The 20,880-nt window shown below is 51.6% G+C and overlaps 1 protein-coding gene across 2 annotated transcripts in view; it reads right to left on the bottom strand.

Annotated features, from left to right (window-relative positions):
• Positions 1-13,338: 13,338 nt before the first annotated feature.
• The window catches only part of LOC140187467 (leucine-rich repeat-containing protein 75A-like), a 52,175-nt gene continuing 44,633 nt past the window's right edge, over positions 13,339-20,880 (bottom strand). The window contains exons 3-4 of one of the 2 annotated variants that reach the window (XM_072242785.1): positions 19,342-19,454; positions 14,354-15,008 (exon numbers count right to left, since the gene is read on the bottom strand). In XM_072242785.1, coding sequence (XP_072098886.1) covers positions 14,453-15,008; positions 19,342-19,454 — 669 coding nt within the window. In that variant the 3' untranslated portion in view covers positions 14,354-14,452. Of the gene's footprint in view, positions 15,009-19,341; positions 19,455-20,880 lie in introns of both variants that reach the window. The other variant, XM_072242784.1, reaches the window with a different exon arrangement.

Raw genomic sequence — 20,880 nt, 5'->3', positions numbered from 1 at the left:
AGTACTCAGGAAGCTGAATAGTCTAAGGGTAGATAAATCTCCCGGACCAGATGGAATGCACCCTCATGTTCTGAAGGAAGTAGCTGTGGAGATTGCGGAGGCATTAGCGATGATCTTTCAAAAGTCGATAGATTCTGGCATGGTGCCGGAGGACTGGAAGATTGCAAATGTCACTCTGCTATTTAAGAAGGGGGCAAGGAAGCAAAAAGGAAATTATAGACCTGTTAGCTTGACATCGGTGGTTGGGAAGTTGTTGGAGTCGATTGTCAAGGATGAGGTTACAGAATACCTGGAGGCATATGACAAGATAGGCAGAACTCAGCATGGTTTCCTTAAAGGAAAATCCTGCCTGACAAACCTATAACAATTTTTTGAGGAAATGACCAGTAGGCTAGACAAGGGAGATGCAGTGAATGTTGTATATTTGGATTTTCAGAAGGCCTTTGACAAGGTGCCACACATGAGGCTACTTAACAAGATAAGAGCCCATGGAATTACGGGAAAGTTACATACGTGGATAGAGCATTGGCTGAATGGGAGGAAACAGAGAGTGGGAATAAAGGGATCCTATTCTGCTTGGCTGCTGGTTACCAGTGGTGTTCCACAGGGGTCCGTGTTGGGGCTGCTTCCTTTTACATTGTACATCAACGATTTGGATTATGGAATAGATGGCTTTGTGGCTAAGTTTGCTGACAATACGAAGATAGGTGGAGGGGCCGGTAGTGCTGAGGAAACAGAGAGTCTGCAGAGAGACTTGGATAGATTGGAAGAATGGGCAAAGAAGTGGCAAATGAAATACAATGTTGGAAAGTGTATGGTTATGCACTTTGGCAAAAGAAATAAACAGGCAGACTATTATTTAAATGGGGAAAGAATTCAAAGTTCTGAGATGCAACAGGACTTGGGAGTCCTCGTACAGGATACCCTCAAGGTTAGCCTCCAGGTTGAGTCGGTGGTGAAGAAGGTGAATGCAATGTTGGCATTCATTTCTAGAGGAACAGAGTACAGGAGCAGGGATGTGATGTTGAGGCTCTATAAGGCGCTGGTGAGACCTCACTTGGAGTACTGTGGGCAGTTTTGGTCTCCTTATTTAAGAAAGGATGTGCTGACGTTGGAGAGGGTACAGAGAAGATTCACTAGAATGACTCCAGGAATGAGAGGGTTAACATATGAGGAATGTTTGTCCGCTCTTGGACTGTATTCCTTGGATTTTAGAAGAATGACAGGAGACCTCATAGAAACATTTCGAATGTTGAAAGGCATGGACAGAGTGGATGTGGCAAAGTTGTTTCCCATGGTGGGGGAGTCTAGTACGAGAGGGCATGACTTAAGGATTGAAGGGCACCCATTCAGAACAGAAATGCGAAGAAATTTTTTTAGCCAGAGGGTGGTGAATCTATGGAATTTGTTGCCACGGGCAGCAGTGGAGGCCAAGTCATTGGGTGTATTTAAGGCAGAGATTGATAGGTATCTGAGTAGCCAGGGTATCAAAGGTTATGGTGAGAAGGCGGGGGAGTGGGACTAAATGGGAGACTGGATCAGCTCATGATAAAATGGCGGAGCAGACTTGATGGGCCGAATGGCCGACTTCTGCTCCTTTCTCTTATGGTCTTTCCTGGCCCACTGAGCTACGCTGCCATCCTAGCCCGAATGCCAGGACAATTTACCATGACTAATTAACCTACTAATCAGTATGTCATTGGACTGTGGGAGGAAACCAGAGCACCCGGGGGAAACCTATGCGATTCACGGGGAGAACGTACAGACCCCTTACAGAGGATGCTGGAATCGAACTCTGAACTCCGGCACCCCAAGCTGTAATAGCGTCACGCTAACCGCTACGTACCGGACTTCAAAATTGAACCCGAAAGTCAGGCGGGGTGTGGGGAGGGAGGGAGGATGTAGTAGGTTCCCTCCAGCCTCTCGCCCACAGGCGGGACACGTTCAGGTGAGGCCGTATCTTCCTCCCAGGTGGACGAGGACAAACACAGAGCACAGGAGGCCTCTGGGCCCAACATTTATCAAATAGAAGGTGGTCCTCCTCATGTGCAGCAGTGCAGACCGGCGTTCCCTGTCTCCTCAGCCCTTCATCCAACCAGTGAAGGTGGCAGAATAGTCAGCGCAACGCCAGCGATATGGGTTCGATTCCCGCCCCTGCCTGTATGTTCACTCGCTGACAGCTCAGGTTTCCCCCAAAGTGATCCCGTTTGCTCCCACGTTTCAAATCCCTACGGGTTAGGGTTAGGAAGTTGTGGGCTGCTGCGTTTGCACCAGAAACAGTGACACATGCAGGCTGCTCCTTGCAAGTGTTGATCGTTGACACAAACATATTTCACTGTGAGCTTCAGTGTTTAGATGCACACGTGACAAATACAACTAATCTTTAAATAAATTATACTGTCAACACGCAGATTCCCCTTCATTGGAAATTTAGCTCGAATCTGCGGAAGCTCATCCCATCACACACTCCCAGAGTCAGACAGTAGATGGCGCTCCCCTCCTCACTGTCCCATCACACACTCCCGGGGTCAGACACAGAGCGAATCTCCCTCCACATCGTCCCATCACACACTCCCGGGGTCAGACACAGAGTGAAACTCCCTCCACACCGTCCCATCACACACTCCCGGGGTCAGACACAGAGTGAAACTCCTTCCGCACTATCCCATCACTCACTCCTGGGGTCAGACACAGAGTGAAACTCTCTCTAGTGTCCCATCACACACTCCCGGGGTCAGACACCGAGTGAAGCTCCCTCCACACCGTCCCATCACACACTCCCGGGGTCAGACACAGAGTGAAGCTCCCTCCAAACCATCCCATCACACACTCCCGGGGTCAGACACAGAGTGAAACTCCCTCCTCACTGTCCCATCACACACTCCCGGGGTCTGACACAGGGTGAAACTCTCTCCACACCGTCCCATCACACATTCCCGGGGTCTGACACAGGGTGAAGCTCCCTCTTCACTGTCCCATCACACACTCCCGGGGTCTGACACAGGGTGAAACTCCCTCCTCACTGTCCCATCACACACTCCCGGGGTCAGACACAGAGTGACACTCCCTCCTCACTGTCCCATCACACACTCCCGGGGTCAGACGCAGAGTGAAACTCCCTCCTCACTGTCCCATCACACACTCCCGGGGTCAGACACAGAGTGAAGCTCCCTCCAAACCATCCCATCACACACTCCCGGGGTCTGACACAGGGTGAAGCTCCCTCTTCACTGTCCCATCACACACTCCCGGGGTCTGACACAGGGTGAAACTCCCTCCTCACTGTCCCATCACACACTCCCGGGGTCAGACACAGAGTGACACTCCCTCCTCACTGTCCCATCACACACTCCCGGGGTCAGACGCAGAGTGAAACTCCCTCCTCACTGTCCCATCACACACTCCCGGGGTCTGACACAGGGTGAAGCTCCCTCCTCACTGTCCCATCACACACTCCCAGGGTCTGACACAGGGTGAAACTCTCTCCACACCGTCCCATCATCTTCTTGATTCGAAGAAGGAGTCTGAAAGTCTGAGTGGGAGTGCCAAGAAAGACATTTTTGAAATTTTCGGGTTTTTTTTTCTCCAACGGCGTTCTGAGAGGTGTGACATCGGGCTGTGCGGTGCGGCAGATTTAAAAGGAACAGAGCCTCATAGAGCGGACAGCGGAGTTTGCGGGCTGCGGAGTGAGCCGGGAGCAGAGTGAAGACTTAAGGGCTTCGGCTCAACGGGCTTAGGCGGAAACAGGCGAGGAAGGTTTGGCATTCATTTTCTGTTGTTATTTGAGGAGAGGGGCAGTATGACTGTGAGGGCAGTTTGCTGTTCTCGGCGTCGGATGTGGGAGGCCCTGGAGTCTCCAAGCCTCCCGGACGTCTACATCTGCGCCAAGTGCATCGAGATGCAGCTCCTAAGGGACCGCGTTACGGAACTGGAGCTGCAGCTCGATGACCTTCGTCTGGTCAGGAAGAGTGAGGAGGTGATAGAGAGGAGTTGCAGGCAGATGGTCACGCCGGGGCCATGGGAGGCAGACAAGTGGGTCACGGTTAGGAGGGGGAAGGGGAAAAGTCAGGTAATAGGGAGTACCCCGGTGGCTGTGCCCCTTAACAACAGGTACTCCTGTTTGAGTACTGTTGGGGGGGACAGCTTACCTGGGGGAAGCGACAGTGGCCGTGCCTCTGGCACAGAGTCCGGCCCTGTAGCTCAGAAGGGTAGGGCGAGGAAGAGGAGGGCAGTTGTGATAGGGGACTGGATAGTGAGGGGGTCAGACAGGCGATTCTGTGGACGCAGTCCAGAGACCCGGATGGTAGTTTGCCTCCCTGGTGCCAGGGTCCGGGATATTTCTGATCGTGTCTAAGATATCCTGAAGTGGGAGGGTGAGGAGCCAGAGGTCGTGGTACATATAGGTACCAATGACATAGGTAGGAAAAGGGATGAGGTCCTGAAAGGAGAATATAGGGAGTTAGGAAGGGAGTTGAGAAAAAGGACCGCAAAGGAAGTATTCTCGGGATTACTGCCTGTGCCACGCGACAGTGAGAGTAGGAATGCGATGAGGTGGAGGATAAATGCGTGGCTGAGGGATTGAAGCAGGGGGCAGGGATTCAAGTTTTTGGATCATTGGGACCTCTTTTGGCGCAGGCGTGACCTGTACAAAAAGGACGGGTTGCACTTGAATCCTAGGGGGACCAATATCCTGGCAGGGAGATTAGCGGGGGCTACTGAGGTGACTTTAAACTAGAATGGTTGGGGGGTGGGAATCAAATTAAAGAAGCTAGGCGTGAGGAGGTTAGTTCACAACAGGGGGATGGGAACCAGTGCAGAGAGACAGAGGGGTGTAAAGTGCGGGTAGAAGCAAAAAGTAGTAAGGAGAAAAGTAAAAGTGGCAGGCCGGCAAATCCAGGGCAAGCATTAAAAAGGGCCACTTTTCAGCATAATTGTATAAGGGCTAAGAGAGTTGTAAAAGAGCGCCTGAAGGCTTTGTGTGTCAATGCAAGGAGCATTCGTAATAAGGTGGATGAATTGAAAGTGTAGATTGTTATTAATGATTATGATATAGTTGGGATCACAGAGACATGGCTCCAGGGTGACCAGGGATGGGAGCTCAACGTTCAGGGATATTCAATATTCAGGAGGGATAGACATGAAGGAAGGGGAGGTGGGGTGGCGTTGCTGGTTAAAGAAGAGATTAACGCAATAGAAAGGAAGGACATAAGCCGGGAGGATGTGGAATCGATATGGGTAGAGCTGCGTAACACTAAGGGGCAGAAGACGCTGGTGGGAGTTGTGTACAGGCCACCTAACAGTAGTATAGTGAGGTCGGAGATGGTATTAAACAGGAAATTAGAAATGTGTGCAATAAAGGAACAGCAGTTATAATGGGTGACTTCAATCTACATGTAGATTGGGTGAACCAAATTGGTAAAGGTGCTGAGGAAGAGGATTTCTTGGAATGTATGCGGGATGGTTTTTTGAACCAACATGTCGAGGAACCAACTAGAGAGCAGGCTATTCTGGACTGGGTTTTGAGCAATGAGGAAGGGTTAATTAGCAATCTTGTCGTGAGAGGCCCCTTGGGTAAGAGTGACCATAATATTGTGGAATTCTTCATTAAGATGGAGAGTGACATAGTTAATTCAGAAACAAAGGTTCTGAACTTAAAGAGGGGTAACTTTGAAGGTATGAGACATGAATTAGCTAAGATAGACTGGCAAATGACACTTAAAGGATTGACGGTGGATATGCAATGGCAAGCATTTAAGGATTGCATGGGTGAACTACAACAATTGTTCATCCCAGTTTGGCAAAAGAATAAATCAAGGAAGATAGTGCACCCGTGGCTGACAAGAGAAATTAGGGATAGTATCAATTCCAAAGAAGAAGCATACAAATTAGCCAGAGAAAGTGGCTCACCTGAGGACTGGGAGAAATTCAGAGTTCAGCAGAGGAGGACAAAGGGCTTAATTAGGAAGGGGAAAAAAGATTATGAGAGAAAACTGGCAGGGAACATAAAAACGGACTGTAAAAGCTTTTATAGATATGTAAAAAGGAAAAGACTGGTAAAGACAAATGTAGGTCCCCTACAGACAGAAACAGGTGAATTGATTATGGGGAGCAAAGACATGGCAGACCAATTGAATAATTACTTTGGTTCTGTCTTCACTAAGGAGGACATAAATAATCTTCCAGAAGTAGTAGGGGACAGAGGGTCCAGTGAGGTGGAGGAACTGAGCGGAATACATGTTAGTAGGGAAGTGGTGTTAGGTAAATTGAAGGGATTGAAGGCAGATAAATCCCGAGGGCCAGATGGTCTGCATCCTAGAGTGCTTCAGGAAGTAGCCCAAGAAATAGTGGATGCATTAGTGATAATTTTTCAAAACTCGTTAGATTCTGGACTAGTTCCTGAGGATTGGAGGGTGGCTAATGTAACCCCACTTTTTAAAAAAGGAGGGAGAGAGAAACCGGGGAATTATAGACCGGTTAGCCTAACGTCGGTGGTGGGGAAACTGCTGGAGTCAGTTATCAAAGATGTGATAACAGCACATTTGGAAAGCGGTGAAATGATCGGACAAAGTCAGCATGGAATTGTGAAAGGAAAATCATGTCTGACGAATCTCATAGAATTTTTTGAGGATGTAACTAGTAGAGTGGATAGGGGAGAACCAGTGGATGTGGTATATTTGGATTTTCAAAAGGCTTTTGACAAGGTCCCACACAGGAGATTAGTGTGCAAACTTAAAGCACGTGGTATTGGGGGTAAGGTATTGGTGTGGGTGGAGAACTGGTTAGCAGACAGGAAGCAAAGAGTGGGAATAAACGGGACCTTTTCAGAATGGCAGGCGGTGACTAGTGGGGTACCGCAAGGCTCAGTGCTGGGACCCCAGTTGTTTACAAAATATATTAATGACTTGGATGAGGGAATTAAATGCAGCATCTCCAAGTTTGTGGATGACACGAAGCTAGGTGGCAGTGTTAGCTGTGAGGAGGATGCTAAGAGGATGCAGGGTGACTTGGATAGGTTGGGTGAGTGGGCAAATTCATGGCAGATGCAATTTAATGTGGATAAATGTGAAGTTGTCCACTTTGGTGGCAAAAATAGGAAAACAGATTATTATCTGAATGGTGGCCGATTAGGAAAAGGGGAGGTGCAACGAGACCTGGGTGTCATTATACACCAGTCATTGAAAGTGGGCATGCAGGTACAGCAGGCGGTGAAAAAGGCGAATGGTATGCTGGCATTTATAGCGAGAGGATTCGAGTACAGGAGCAGGGAGGTACTACTGCAGTTGTACAAGGCCTTGGTGAGACCACACCTGGAGTATTGTGTGCAGTTTTGGTCCCCTAATCTGAGGAAAGACATCCTTGCCATAGAGGAAGTACAAAGAAGGTTCACCAGATTGATTTCTGGGATGGCAGGACTTTCATATGAAGAAAGACTGGATGAACTGGGCTTGTACTCGTTGGAATTTAGAAGATTGAGGGGGGATCTGATTGAAACGTATAAGATCCTAAAGGGATTGGACAGGCTAGATGCAGGAAGATTGTTCCCGATGTTGGGGAAGTCCAGAACGAGGGGCCACAGTTTGAGGATAGAGGGGAAGCCTTTTAGGACCGAGATTAGGAAAAACTTCTTCACACAGAGAGTGGTGAATCTGTGGAATTCTCTGCCACAGGAAACAGTTGAGGCCAGTTCATTGGCTATATTTAAGAGGGAGTTAGATATGGCCCTTGTGGCTACGGGGGTCAGGGGGTATGGAGGGAAGGCTGGGGCGGGGTTCTGAGTTGGATGGTCAGCCATGATCATAATAAATGGCGGTGCAGGCTTGAAGGGCCGAATGGCCTACTCCTGCACCTATTTTCTATGTTTCTATGTTTCAATCACACACTCCCGGGGTCTGACACAGGGTGAAGCTCCCTCCTCACTGTCCCATCACACACTCCCGGGGTCAGACACAGAGTGACACTCCCTCCTCACTGTCCCATCACACACTCCCAGGGTCAGACAGAGTGAAACTCCCTCTTCACTGTCCCATCACACACTCCCGGGGTCAGACACAGGGTGAAACTCCCTCCTCACTGTCCCATCACACACTCCCGGGGTCAGACATAGGGTGAAGCTCCCTCCAAACCATCCCATCACACACTCCCGGGGTCTGACACAGGGTGAAACTCCCTCCTCACTGTCCCATCACACACTCCCGGGGTCTGACACAGGGTGAAACTCTCTCCACACTGTCCCATCACACACTCCCGGGGTCTGACACAGGGTGAAGCTCCCTCCTCACTGTCCCATCACACACTCCCAGGGTCTGACACAGGGTGAAACTCCCTCCTCACTGTCCCATCACACACTCCCGGGGCCAGACACAGAGTGACACTCCCTCCTCACTGTCCCATCACACACTCCCAGGGTCAGACACAGGGTGAAGCTCCCCCCTCACTGTCCCATCACACACTCCCGGGGTCAGACACAGAGTGAAACTTCCTGCACACCGTCCCATCACACACTCCTGGGGTCAGACACAGAGTGAAGCTCACTCCACACCGTCCCATCACACACTCCCGGGGTCAGACAGGGTGAATCTCCCTCCACACCGTCCCATCACACACTCCCGGGGTCAGACACAGAGTGAAGCTCCCTCCACACCATCCCATCACACACTCCCGGGGTCAGACAGAGAGTGAAACTCCCTCCACACTGTCCCATCACTCACTCCTGGGGTCAGACACAGAGTGAAGCTCAATCCACACCGTCCCATCACACACTCCCGGGGTCAGACAGAGTGAATCTCCCTCCACACTCTCCCATCACACATTCCCGGGGTCAGACAGAGAGCACAAATGTCCGTCATCCTGAGCTTGGAGAAAAAGGGAAACTGATGGATGTAGTTGTTATGTACGAGTGTGGATGTTTCAGTGTGGGAATTTCACACTGTGTTTGTTGGCCACTGCTGACGGCGAGTTTTCTTGCAGCAGCTCACAACACGCTGGAGGAACTCAGCAGGCCGGGCAGCATCCGTGGTAACGATCGGTCGACATTTCGGGCTGGAACCCTTCGTCAGGACTGTAGAGGGAAGGGGCAGAGGCCCGATAAAGAAGGTGGGGGGAGGGTGGGAAGGAGAAGGCTGGTAGGTTCCAGGTGAAAAACCAGTATGGGGAGAGATAAAGGGGTGGGGGAGGGGGAAGCAGGTGAACCCCAACGCAGATTGGGGGACCGCTTCGTCGAGCACCTCCGCTCCGTCCGCCAAAACAGACAGGATCTCCCAGTAGCCACCCACTTCAACTCTGCTTCACATTCCCATTCGGATATGTCCATACATGGCTTCCTATACTGCCATGATGAGGCTAAACTCAGGTTGGAGGAGCAACACCTCAGATACCATCTAGGTAGTCTCCAGCCCCTTGGTATGAACATAGAATTCTCCAACTTCCAGTAATTCCCTCCCCCTCCCTTCCCCTATCCCAGTTTCACTCTGCCCCCTCTCCCAGCTGCCTATCACCTCCCTCATGGTTCTGCCTCCTTCTACTACCCATTGTGTTTTCCCCTATTCCTTCTTCACCTTTCCTGCTTATCCCCTCCCTGCTTCCCCTCCGCCACCCCTTTATATTTCCCCTTACTGGTTTTTCACCTGGAACCTACCAGCCTTCTCCTTCCCACCCTCCCCCCACCTTCTTTATCGGGCCTCTGCCCCTTCCCTCTTCAGTCCTGACGAAGGGTTCCGGCCCGAAACGTCGACCGATCTTTTCCACGGATGCTGCCCGACCCGCTGAGTTCCTCCGGCGTGTTGTGAGTGTTGCTTTGACCCCAGCATCTGCAGATTATTTTGTGTTCTTGCGGCAGCTGTTTGCAATTTGCCAGAGAGCTGTTCTCCTCCCGGGGGAGAGAGTCACCGTCTGACATCAGAACAAACCGCTCCCTCCTGCCCTACCAGTCGGTGGCGGGTGTCAGAGTTTCCTTGCAATATCTTGGCCTTTCGTGGCTTGGGGATTTATCGGGATTTACGGGGCCTTTCCACGCGGGGTCACGCCAGAGAAAAATAACAGTGTGCTAGTTTCCCAATACCTCAACAGTGAAAAATTTCTTTACGTCTCCCTGCGTAAACAACAAGGGCTGGTTAAGGACTGCCAGCAATGTGTTCCACTCCTCGCAGGACGGGACCGACTGGGTCTGCATACACAACGGGATTACGCCATGTACAGGAGGCGTGCTCGCTTCCATTTGTCTGCAGGCACTCGCTGCTCGGATATCAGCGGCAGTTTTCCCTATTTCGTGCGTTGTTACCGTGTCCGGTCAGAGTCCCGGGTGACACTCAGACACCCAGGTAACGAATGATAAAGATCAGTCACGCACATCGAAGCACGGTGAAACGCGTCATTCGCGCGGATTGTGCCGGGGGCAGCTCGCAAGTGTCGGGGGCAGCTCGCAAGTGTCGGCGCGCTCCTTGCGCAACAGTGCTCGCTCACGACGCAATAACCCAACCGGTACATCTTCGGAATGTGGAAGGAACCCGGAGTGACGGGGAGAACGTGCAAACTCCTCACAGACAGCGACAGGAATCTGCCTGCAAGGACGATACTCGTGCGGTTACGGGACAGTTCAAAATGCACTTTGACCGCAAGGTTAAATGCCCCCGCACCCTGGCACAAGCATTGCGTGGAAATAATGGCGCTGACCTTGCTGAGCTAAAGGGGAATCACAACTTCTGCCGGTGGCTCCCCACCCGGGACAAATCACCTTCTCCCTCCCCGTCTCACCCTGGTGGGCCGCATCACCCCTATCCAGCGTGATGTTGAGGAACCTTCAGCCCGTCACGCCAGCCTTTCCGGCCGGAGGGTGTCGGGGCTCGGCTCAATGATCGCTTCGACGCGCACACCTCTCATGCGGACTCGAGCCCCGAACGCCCGCGGTGCCGTACGTACAGGAGCGGGGTCCGTTCGAGAGGACTTGTCACAAATTCCGGAGCATAGACCCTGGCTTTGTAACCTCAGACCCACAAGGCTGAGGCGAGGGAACCGCGCGGCGCGGGGGAAGGCGAGGAGGCGCCGACTGCGGCCAGGTTCCGGCCGTGCGCCGAGGAGCCTGAATGCCATTAAGATTTTTTAATTATTTGTTTTTTTTTAAATTTAGAGATTCAGAGCAGTGACAGGCCCTTCCGGTCCACTGCACCAGAGCCACCCCACGTGATCTGTTCGTCTTTGGACTATGGGAGAAAACCGGGGCCCCCCGGAGGAAACCCACACGGTCACCGGGAGAATTGAAACTTTTTACAGACAGTGACCGGAGTTGAACCAGGGCTGCTGGTTCTGTAACAGTGACCCTACACACACTCGCGGGGTCAGACACAGAGTGAATCTCCCTCCACACCGTCCCATCACACACTCCCGGAGTCAGACACAGAGTGAAGCTCCCTCCCCACCGTCCCATCACACACTCCCGGAGTCAGACACAGAGTGAAGCTCCCTCCCCACCGTCCCATCACACACTCCTGGTGTCTGACACAGGGTGAAGCTCTCTCCACACTGTCCCATCACACACTCCCAGGGTCTGACTCAGGGTGAAACTCCCTCCCCACCGTCCCGTCACACACTCCCGGGGTCAGACACAGGGTGAAGCTCCCACCTCACTGTCCCATCACACACTCCAGTGGTCAGACACAGAGTGAAACTCCCTCCACACCATCCCATCACACACTCCTGGGGTCAGACACAGAGTGAAACTCCCTCCTCACTGTCCCATCACACACTCCCGGGGTCAGACACAGAGTGCCACTCCCTCCACACCGTCCCATCACACACTCCCGGGGTCAGACACAGAGTGAAGCTCCCTCCACACCGTCCCATCACACACTCCCGGGGTCAGACACAGAGTGAAGCTCCCTCCTCACTGTCCCATCACACACTCCCAGGGTCTGACACAGGGTGAAACTCTCTCCACACTGTCCCATCACACACTCCCGGGGTCTGACACAGGGTGAAGCTCTCTCCTCACTGTCCCATCACACACTCCCGGGGTCTGACACAGGGTGAAACTCCCTCCTCACTGTCCCATCACACACTCCCGGGGTCAGACACAGAGTGACACTCCCTCCTCACTGTCCCATCACACACTCCCGGGGTCAGACACAGGGTGAAGCTCCCTCCACACCGTCCCATCACACACTCCCGGGGTCAGACACAGAGTGAAGCTCCCTCCCCACTGTCCCATCACACACTCCTGGGGTCTGACACAGGGTGAAGCTCCCTCCTCACTGTCCCATCACACACTCCCGTGGTCAGACACAGAGTGAAACTCCCTCCGCACCGTCCCATCACACACTCCTGGGGTCAGACACAGAGTGAAACCCCTTTATCAGGGCTGCTGGTACTGTAACAGTGTTGCCCAAGTTCAGCAGGGGCCTGGGAGAAGTGTGGTGCGTAGGTCGTGGGCTGATCGGGTTTGGATACCGAGGCTGTTCCGGTACCAGTGATTCCTGAACCTGTAGGCTCCAGGGAGGGAGGAGTTCCTCTCCTGGAGATGAGGAAAATGCAGGTGAGTGGGAGCATGGTGGGGGGGTTACAGTGGAACTCAGTAGTGGGGTTGGCCCTCAAGCTGTGACTCCCAACACCGCCTTGCCCCCTTTGGTGACGGGGTCTGTCCCAGTGACATGGTGTGAAGGTATCCTGAGTTCAGAGGGTGACTGCCTCTGAGACTTTCCTGGAACCCTCCAGCAAAATCCGGAAGGCAGCTTCTGCCCAGAGGCAGTGCAGGGGAAACCAGCCCCAACTGCTTCGGAATCTGCCTGGAGCTGGACTCGGAGAGGTGAGTGATTGAGACGCCCATCAGACAAACTCCTGAGGCACGGGGTGCCCCACCTAGTGGGCTTCGGTTCCGCAGACGTCTCCGGGATGACAGTTCTGCCACTGCTTTCGCTGGGGGCAGAGGTGAGGGAGGCGCGGTGGTGCTCGCAGCGAGCAGATGGAAAGTGAGCCGATGGCCAGCCTCGTCCCCCCTCTCAGGGGCTCACTGATTGCCGTGGAAGAGAAGTCCTTTGTCAACTGAGGGTGCCCAGCACTGAGCCACACTGACCGCTCTGTGCTGGCCGAGAGCTGCTGAGGCTGAGGCTGGCCAGGCATCTTCAGACAGGACCTGGGGTCCAGAGCAACACAGCCTCAGAAAGGCAGCGTCCATCATTGAGAACCCCCACCACCCAGGACATGCCCCTTTCTCACTGCTACCATCGGGAAGGAGGTACAGGAGCCTGTAGGCACACTCCCAGCGATTCAGGAACAGCCTCTTCCTCTCCGCCATCCAATTTCTGAATGGACATTCAACCCATGAATCACTACTTTGTTAAATTTCTGATTTTGCACTATTTTTAATTTAACTGTTTAATAAACATACTTACTGTAATTGATTTGCTTATTTTTTTCTATATTATCACTGCAGCCGCTACATTAACAAGTTTCACAACAAGTGCCGGTCATAATAAACCTGATTCTGAAATGCTGGAGGAACTCAGCAGGTCGGGCAGCGTCTGTGGAGGAGGATAAAGAGTCAGGCAGAGACCCTTCGTCAGGACTGCCGACGGTCAGCATTTCCGGTTGCTGGGGGAGGGGGCTGCTGATGGGTCAGAGGCACCCAGGGCAGGTGAAGCTCCAGCCAACAGCCGGGTGGGGAGGTGCAAGCCTTGCCCTGCCCTGCAGAAGCAAGAGGGGGGCAGACCAGTGGCTGGCTGTCACGGTTAGGAGAGTGCCAAGGCAAACCGTGGAGAGGAGTGAGTACGTGCCGCGGCCTCGGGGGTGGATCCTGGACGAAGAGGCTGAGGGTAAAGGTTCAGGGCAGTTCCGTACCAGGCCACTGGGAAGGTCAGGTTTGGGGCAACTGAACCGTCCACTTGGGTGCGGAGCAAACCTCAGCTGTGGACAGCGATAAGCCGGCACCCTCGCAACTCAGACCACCCCAGAGCACACGTAACCAGCTGCCTCGCTGACCAGGGCTGGAGGCTGTCTGACCACAGGGAGCCAGTCCGCCACTCCAACACTGACCGATGCACGGGCTGGGCCCGCCACGGCACCACCGGCGCTGGTGTCCGAGGGGCAAACCTGCCAGCCCCCGTGACGGGGAACACCACGCAGACAGACACGGACACATACACACACGTGGGCTTGGAGGAACGGAGACCCCAAGGGTAAAGAGTCTGCTAGTCGTTGTCCTGAGACCAGTGTGGGCTCGCCCCTCCATGTCCCATCATTTCATTGTCGCAAGGAGCCCAGTTCCGGCGCAGACAGCGGGCGGGTGCCACGGCTTGACAGCAGATGGGCCGCAGTCAGGGAAGACACTGGGGCCAGCGTGGCCCGGAGTGTATCAGCAGGGAAGGCTGGCCACACCCAAAACAAGTCTGGTCAGAGAAGAGCACTGCCCACAGGGCCAACGCCTCCAACACCCAATGGCCGACATTCCACCACAGGCCTGCGCACGTCACGTGTGTTCCACCAAGTGGCCGGCCTCCCCCGCGGCCCCCTCTTCCTCTGAGTTTTCTGCGCCGCCGGCAGCCATGTCCAGTGGAGGCTCCTGGACTGTCACCATCCCCTCGGCCGCCGGCTCGCCGCCCTGGCTCTCCGCGAATTCCAAGATGGTGGGCAGGTTCCCGTGCTTGGGGCAACGCCTCCGCAGGCCAACCAGGAAGGGCTGAGGCAGCGAGTAGATGTCCACGTTGTTGCCAAGGTCGATCCAACTGATGCTGGGGAACTTGTCGAGGTCCTTGAGGGCGTCGGTCAGCTGGCGCAGGATGGCCCGGGTCAGCTTGTTGCCGTTGAGGGACAGGGTGCAGAGGTTGGGCAGCGAGGCCAAGGTGGGCAAAAGCTGCAGGAAGCCCTCGTCCGTCAGCTCGGTGAAACCTAACTCCACGGTGCACACCATCTCCCAGCAGCGCTGCAGGTACAGGGTGACACGAGGCAGGTCTCGCGGGGTCAGCGCAATTCCGGACAAGTCCACAGTCGTGCTCGGCGGGCTCCCAGACAGGGCAGCCTTCAGACTGCGAAAGGAACGGTGACAAAGTTAGCACTCCTTTCAAGAGGACCAGAATGTAAAGGCAAGGTTGCAACATTGAGGCTTGGAGAGGCGTTGGTCAGAGTGCACAGGGCAGTTTCGGGCTCCTGAGGAAGGGTGTACTGGCATTGGAGAGGCTTCAGAGGTTCATGGGAATGAAAGGGTTAACATAGGAGCATTTGATGGCTGTGGTTGTGCACTCACTGAGGTTGAGAAGAATGGGGGAGGGTGATCTTACTGAATATTGGAAGGCGTAGATAGACTGGACGTGGAGAGGAGGTTTCCAATAGTGAGAAAGTCTAGGACCAGAGGGCACAGCCTCAAAACAGAAGGACGTCCCTTTGGACGGAGATGAGGAGGGATTTGTTTAACTGGAGGGTGGAGAATCTGTGGAATTCCTTGCCATGGATGACTATGGAGGCCAAGATTAGGAGAATGGGTGAAGAAGTGGCAGATGGAATACCGTGTAGGGAAGTGTACAGTCATGTACTTTGGTTTTAAGAATTAAGGTGCAGACTTTTTCTGAACGAGGAGCAAATTCAGAAATGATACAAGTACAAAAAGTGGGGAGGTCCTGAAGTGAGAATTTAGGGAGTTAGGTAGAAGGCTGAAAAGTAGGACCTGCAGGGTGGTCATCCCAGGATTGCTGCCTGTGCCACATGCCAGTGAGGGTAAGAACAGGATGATGTGGCTGAGGAACTGGTGCAGGGCTCAGGGCTTCAGATTTCTGGATCACTGGAATCTCTTTAGAAGGTATGACCTGTACAAAAGGAATGGGTTAGTCCTGAGCCCGAGGGGTTCCCAATATCCTTGCGGGCAGGTTTGCTAGAACTTTTGGAGAGGGTTTAAGCTAATTTGGCCCGGGGGGGGGGTGGGAACTGGAGTAATAGGGCAGAGGATGGGGCAGGTGGTTTACAAGCAGAGGCAGCGTGTAGTGAGACTCAGACAGACAGACAGGGCAAAATTGCAGAAAGTGAGATGAGCTGCAGGGAGACAATACTGAAAAGGGTGACGAATACATGCTGACTTCGGTTCTTTGCCGGAACAGGACCTGCTCTCGGGACTTCGTGAGTGGCCGCTTTTCGATATGCCAAGGGTGCAGCCTAGGAGATTAACTCGCCTTCGGAGTTCCGGGATCTCGTGGCTTTGGAGACGGGTGGACCGAAGGTCTGTGTCTCTGCAGGAACTCGGTGTGTCATGGGAGATGAAAGATCAAAAGTGGCTATTGGCTGCGTGCCCAGAGACCTGAGAACTTTGGGCACGGAGCTCGGAAAAAGTGACACAATGGACTTTTAACATCATAAATCAGTGAGTTGTTTGATATGTCTCCCCTCTTGCTGTGACACAGAGACATCTCTTTTTTCCATATTAGGAAGAGAGAGAGAGAGAGAGCCTGTGGTATGTCGAAAACCAGGTGAACGAGTAGTCTTTGGGGTACTGCAAGTCTGTGTCCTTATTGATGCTTTGCTGCATGCTTGAGTGCTTGATAGAGGGCACTGATGCTTTTTTGCTGGTGGGGGGATCATTGCTTTGCTGCTGCTTACATGTGGGACGGGGGAGCTGACGGGGGCTTTGGGGTTCTAACATTTAACTGTCGTTCATTCTTTGTGGTACTCCTCTGTTTTCATGGATGGTTGTGAAGAAAAAGCATTTCAGGATGTATATTGTATACATTTCTCTGACATTAAATGTACCTTTGAAACCTCTGATGAGGGTATTACAGTTGAAGCACACAGTACACAGAATAAGGCCGGTGACCTTGTAGTTCAGTTACAAATCGTCAGGTATGACGTTGCAAGAATCACTGAGTCACGGCTGGAAGAAGATCATGGCAGAGAACTTAACATTCAAGGATACACCTTGTATCAAAAGGACAGACAAGGAGGCAGAGGGGGTGAGGTGGCCCTTTTGGTAAAAAATAATATCAAATCCTTAAAAAGAGATGATATAGGATCAGAAGGCGTAGAATCCCTGTGGGGAGAGTTAAGGAACTGCTAGAGTAAAAAGACCCTGATGTGAGTTATATACAGGCCTTCGAACAATAGCCAGGATGTGGGGTACAAATTACAATGGGAGATGGAAAATACATGTTAAAGAGGAAATGTTATAGTCATGAGGGATTTCAGTATGCAGGGAGAGTGGGAAAATCAACTAGTGCTGATTTTCAATCCCAAGAGAGAGAATTTGTAGAATGGCTATGAGATGGCTTTTCAAAGCAGCTCATGTTTGAGCCAACAAAGGGAGCAGCTATTCTGGATTGTGTGTTGTGTAATGAACTAGATTTGATAAGGGAGCTTCAGGTAAAGGAAGCCTTAGGAGGCAGGGATTATAATATGACAGATTTAACCCTGCAGTTGAGGGAGAAGCTAAAGCCAGATGTATCAAGATTGCAGTGGAGTAAAGGGAATTACAAAGTGCAAGAAAGGAGATGGCCAGAGTTGATTGGAAGGAGACATTAGCAGGGATGATGGCACAGCAGAAAAGGCTGCATTTCTGGGAGCAATTCAGAAGGTGCAGGATAGACACACCTCGAAGTGTTCAAAGGCAGGGTGACTCAACTGTGGCAGACAAGGGAAGCCAAAATTATCATGTAACAAAGTAAAATTCAGTGGGAAGTTAGTGGATAGTAAGCTTAAAAAAAACAAAAGACAAGTAATGAAAGCCACAAGGAGGGAAAAGATGAAATATGAAAGTAAGCTAGCCAAAAATATCAAAGAGGATACTAAAAACCTTTTCCAGATATATGAAGAGAGAAGAGTTGATATTGGACTGCTGGAAAATGACGCTGGAGAGCTAGTAATGATGGACGAACTGAATAAGTACTTTGCATCAGCTGTCACTGCGGAAGACACCGGCAGTATGCCAGAAGTTCGAGAGTGCCGGGGGCAGAAGTGAGTGCAGTCACTATTACTAGGGAGAAGGTGCTTGGGAAGCTGAAAGGTCTGAAGGTAGACCAGTCACCTGGACACATGGACTACACCCAGGGTTCCAAAAGAGGTAGCTGAAGAGATTGTGGGTGTATTAGTAATGATCTTTCATGAACTAATAGAATTTGGAAGATTGCAGATGTCACTTCACTCTTCAAGAAGGGAAGGAGACAGAAGAAAAAGGAATTATAGGCCAGTTAGCATGACCTCAGTGGTTGGGAAGATGGAGTCGATTATTAACGATGAGGTTTCTGGATACTTGAGACACATGATAAAATAAGCCAAAGTCAGCATGGTTTCCATTTCCTCGAGGGAAAACCTTGCCTGACAAATCTGTTGGAATTCTTTGAGGAAGTAACACACAGGATAGACAAGGGAGAACCAGTGGGTAATATGTATTTGGATTGTCAGAAGGCCTTTGACAAGATGCTGCACATAAGATAACTTAGCAAGAGCCCATGGTATTACAGGAAAAACTCTGGCATGGATAAACCAGCGGCTGGTTGGCAGGAGGCAAAGACTGGGAACAAAGGGAGCCTTTTCTGATTGGCTGCCGGTGACTGGTGGTGTTCTAGAGGAGTCTGTGTTGGGACCGATTCTTCTTACATTATACGTTAATGATTTTGATGATGGAATTGATGGCTTTGTGGACAATAGGAAGATAGGTGGAGGGGCAGGTAGTTCTGAGGAAACAGGGAGTCTGCAGAAGGACTCAGACAGATTAGGAGAACGGGCAACAAAGTGCCAGATGGAATAGTGTCAGGAAGTGTACAGTCATGCACTTTGGTAGAAGGAATAAAGGCACAGACTACTTTCGAAACGGGGAGAAAATTTAAAAATCCAAGGCACAAAGGGACTTGGGATTCCTGGAAGGTGAATTTGCAGGTTGAGTCGGTGGTGAGGAAGGCAAATGCAAGGTTAGCATTCATTTCAAGAGGATTTGAATAGAAAAGCAAGGATGTGATGTTCAGACTTTATGAGGCTTCAGTCACACTGTACTCGAGGATTGGGAGCAGTTTTGCGTCCATCATCGAAGGAAAAGATTTGCTGGCATTAAAGTGAAAGTTATCCCAAAAATAAAAGTGTGAACTCATGGGGAATCTTTGATGGCTCTGGGCCTGTACTCGCTGCAATTCAGAAGATGGTGGGGGGGGGGGGGGAGTGGGAAATCTATAGAATATTGAAAAACGTAGATGGACTGGATATGGAGAGGATCTACAGTGGGTGAATCTCAGACCAGAGGGCACAACCTCAGAATAGAGGGGCATCCATTCACAAAAGAGATGAGGAAGATTTTTTTTTTGGCCGAATTCTGTTCCGATGCCTAATGGAAGGGAGGTGCAGAGTCGTATGCGTGAGGCACGTTGAGAAGGAGCGAGTGGTGGGGATTACCAGGCCTGAGGTTTGCGCTTGAGGAACCCCTGGCGTCTGTACTGTGAGTGTGGGCTCAGGTGGTGGGTCAGCTGCCGGCCGATCCTCTCCAGGCCTCCCGACGAGTCCCCCTCCTGAAAACAATAACACAGTGCAGTGGTCACTCACTGTCCACACAGCAGCTGCCAAGAATAGACCACAAGACCACAAGATATAGGAGCAGAAGTAGGCCATTCAGCCCATCGAGTCTGCTCCACTATTCAATCATGGGCTGATCCAATTCTTCCAGTCATCCCCACTCCCCTGCCTTCGCGCCATACCCTTTGTTGCCCTGGCTAAATCAAGAACCTATCTATCTCTGCCTTAAATACACCCAATGACTTGGCCTCCACAGCCACTCGTGGCAACAAATTCCACAGATTTACCACCCTCTGACTAAAGTGATTTCTCCGCATCTCAGTTCTAAATAGACGTCCTTCAATCCTGAAGTCGTGCCCTCTTGTCCTGGACTCCACTACCATGGGAAATAACTTTGCCATATCTAATCTGTTCAGGCCTTTTAACATTCAAAGTGTTTCTATGAGATTCCCCGCCTCATTCTCCTGATCTTCAGGGAATACAGCCCAAGAGCTGCCAGACGTTCCTCATACGGTAACCCTTTCACTCCTGGGGCAGTGGGCTCGAGGTTCCAGGGAATGAGTATTGGATATGGCCCAGTCCGTCACGGTTAAATCTCCCCCACCATTGAGCACATCTACACGGAGCACTGGCACAGGAAAAGAGCTTCCATCATCAGGGTCCCCCACCGCCCAGAACACGCCCCGTTCTCACGGCTGCCATCAGGGACAAGGTATAGCAGCCTCACACCACCAGGTTCAGGAACAGTTATCACCCCTCAGCCAGCAGGCTCCTGAACCAGTGTGGATAACTTCACTCACCCCATCACTGAACTGTCCTCACAACCTATGGACTCCCTGCTCAGGACGTTACAGCTCGTGTTCTCAATATTTATTATTTATTTATCGATATTTGTTTTTTGTGTGTTTTTGTATCTGCAGTTTGCACATGGGGAGTTTGTCCATATTGTTTTGTAGCCTTTCATGGATTCTTCTGTGTTGCTTTGTATTTACTGTGAATGCCCACAAGAAAATTAACCTCAGGGTGTGTATGGCCCAATGTCTAGTTTGATTATGAATTTATTTTGAACTTTGAGGCCAACAAACCACAGCTCCAGGAACAAGACCAGTGGGCACTGGAACCAGTTCCAATGGGGATCCCAGCTGATTAGATCCGGGATCGAGACCAGTTCCAATGGGGATCCCAGCTGATTAGATCTGGGATCGAGACCAGTTCCAATGGGGATCCCAGCTGATTAGATCCAGGATCAAGACCAGTTCCAATGGGGATCCCAGCTGATTAGATCCAGGAATGAGACCAGTTCCAATCGAATCCCAGCTGATCAGCATTTCCTTCCCCCCACCTCCTCAGTCCAACATACAGAGGTAAGATGTTGCAGTTACAGAATATTGTGTTCAGCTTTGTACACCCGGCTATAGGAAG

Source organism: Mobula birostris, chromosome 25, assembly GCF_030028105.1.
Source record: "Mobula birostris isolate sMobBir1 chromosome 25, sMobBir1.hap1, whole genome shotgun sequence".
Classification (NCBI taxonomy): Eukaryota; Metazoa; Chordata; class Chondrichthyes; order Myliobatiformes; family Myliobatidae; genus Mobula; species Mobula birostris.
This window is presented reverse-complemented; position numbering and strand designations above follow the sequence as displayed.